The sequence below is a fragment of the Chiloscyllium plagiosum genome, chromosome 28 (assembly GCF_004010195.1).
Source record: "Chiloscyllium plagiosum isolate BGI_BamShark_2017 chromosome 28, ASM401019v2, whole genome shotgun sequence".
In the NCBI taxonomy this organism is placed as follows: Eukaryota; Metazoa; Chordata; class Chondrichthyes; order Orectolobiformes; family Hemiscylliidae; genus Chiloscyllium; species Chiloscyllium plagiosum.
The window spans coordinates 959990-962145 of record NC_057737.1 but is presented as its reverse complement, the minus strand read 5'-3'; the positions used below and the strand labels follow the sequence as shown (position 1 = coordinate 962145).

At 50.0% G+C, this 2156-nt stretch overlaps 1 protein-coding gene across 1 annotated transcript in view; it reads left to right on the top strand.

Annotated features, from left to right (window-relative positions):
* wdr81 (WD repeat domain 81) overlaps nucleotides 1-2156 on the top strand; it is a 17877-nt gene that overhangs the window by 5624 nt on the left and 10097 nt on the right. The window contains exons 3-4 of the mRNA XM_043718891.1: nucleotides 649-833; nucleotides 1783-1964. Coding sequence (XP_043574826.1) covers nucleotides 649-833; nucleotides 1783-1964 — 367 coding nt within the window. The remainder of the gene's footprint in view (nucleotides 1-648; nucleotides 834-1782; nucleotides 1965-2156) is intronic.

Here is a 2156-nt window from a genome sequence, read left to right as displayed (position 1 = left end):
AAAAGGATGACCCTTCATATTAAGCCAGTGCTCCCCCCCCCTTCCCTCCTCTGTTCAGGACTGACCCACATGGGGAAACAACCTTCCCATAATCCCCTTGGTGAGACTTTTCCGGATCTAATCCATCTCCCACAATCCCCCCCACCCCACCTTTCCAAACTGCAGCAGGAACGAGCCCACTCTATCCAACCTTTCCCCGAAAAACAACACGCTCATTCCAGAGATAAATCCAGGAAACCTCCTCTGGACCAGCTCCCACACAATTACACCCTTCCTTCAATAGAGACCGAAACTGCACACAGTGTTCGAGATGTGGTCTCACCAATTCCCTGTGGAACTGCAGCAAGGAATCCTTACCTTTATATTCAATTCCTCACGTACTAAAGGGTAGCATCCCATTGGCCTTCCTGATTACGTGCTGTACCTGGATACTATCTGTTGTCACTCCAACTCTAGAACTCCCAGATCCCTCTGCAGCTTAGAATTCTGCAGTCTTTTGTCACACGTGTCTAGGGCAGGGGTTTGGGGGTGTGGAGACTGTGGATGGTGGGATTTGTAACAGAGACAAAGATATTCCTCTAAAGTTTAAATTTTGCCTCTACTTGCAGTGGAAGTGAATGGAATTAATGTGAATTCCCCTGGTTGCAGGTTCCGAGCAGCATCACTTTGTGTTGCCTGATGATGATGTCGATGATGTGGGGAATATCTGTGAGTGTCGGATGGTGCTGGGAGATCTGACAGCGAGACCAGTCCTCGAATGCCTGATGTATATGGCCCAGCTGTATGGGGAGCCCGTGCTTACATACCAGTGTCTCACCTACGTTGTCTACCTGGTAAGCTCACTGTCACAAGCTTTTCAGCTGTTAGCTTAACAAAACCCTGAAGTTACCCAAGTCCACTTTTGTGAGATTACTGAGTGAGCAGCTTTCTGATTTGTTGAGTGTTTGGGGTTTTTTTTTTAATGGAAAACTGTTTCCTTTGGGAGCAGTTTCACAAGGCACATCCAAGGGGCTGCAAATCTCCTTTCAGTTCTCAACTCTGTCCTTGTGAATGTAGGAACTTTGCAGCAACAAATTCTTTCATGTCACTGAGGCGCTCAACAACAACGTTTGTTTATATCGCACACTCAGTAATGTGAAACCTCACGTGGGGCTTCAGAGGAGCTCTTCTGTTTGAATTCAGTCTGGTCTGGCCAATATCTCTGGCTCAGTCTTACTGCAGTTCTCCAGTGAAAAGCTGGACAAACAGCACCTCATTTTCCACTTGGAAACTCTTCAGCTTTCAATATCAAGTTAAATCATTTTAAATCCTGAGCACCTTGCCCCATGTCCTTAACCCCACCCCCAACCCCCTGCCGCCCACATACCAGGCCTTGTTGTCACATGGCCTGCTACCAAAAACAGCCCATCGTCTGCTCCTAAGGGTCCCAACCAGCAGGTATTGATTTCCCCCAGGTTGACCTTTACCTCCCCTTCCACCCAGGTCACAATCGAGTCAACTATGATCTCCTTGACTAGCAGCTCAGGCTGGACAGATCGAATGGCCTAATCTGTCCGTATGTTTGCATCTGGGTCACCTCTGACCTGCCTTTTGATGTGTTGGATGGCCAGGGTTTGAAGAAACAAAGTGTAGCTCATTACCAGCCAACGTGCCCCCACCCCCAGCGGTGAGGGACTCTCAGGCACATGCACACACAACCCCCCCTCGCCCCCCCCATCATTTGGAGGGATAGAGCAGCTGGAACAGGCTGGCTTCCTACTGACCTGACCTCTGACCCTGCAGGTTGGCCCTGGTAACAGCTGGAGGTTAAACAGTCGGAAGGAGGCAGGGTTACTGTCTGGAGTGGTCCTGATGCAGAAGATCATTGTTTACCTGTCGGACACCACCTTAATGGATGTGCTGCCCAAGATTAACCAGGAAGTACTTCTCCCAGTGCTGGATGCCCTGACATCACCGTACACCAGGTAGGCCGAGGCTCTGAGACTCTGTCTCCCTCAATCCTGGGAATGTCCCTGAACCTGCAACATGGCTTCTGTGTCTGTAAGTGAGAGAAGAGACAGAGACTTGGTGCAGAAGTAAACCAGAAAATTTCTCTGCCAACCCTGGCCCACCCCACCTGACCGACAACAGCTCATATCCCACCCCCCCCCCCCCCC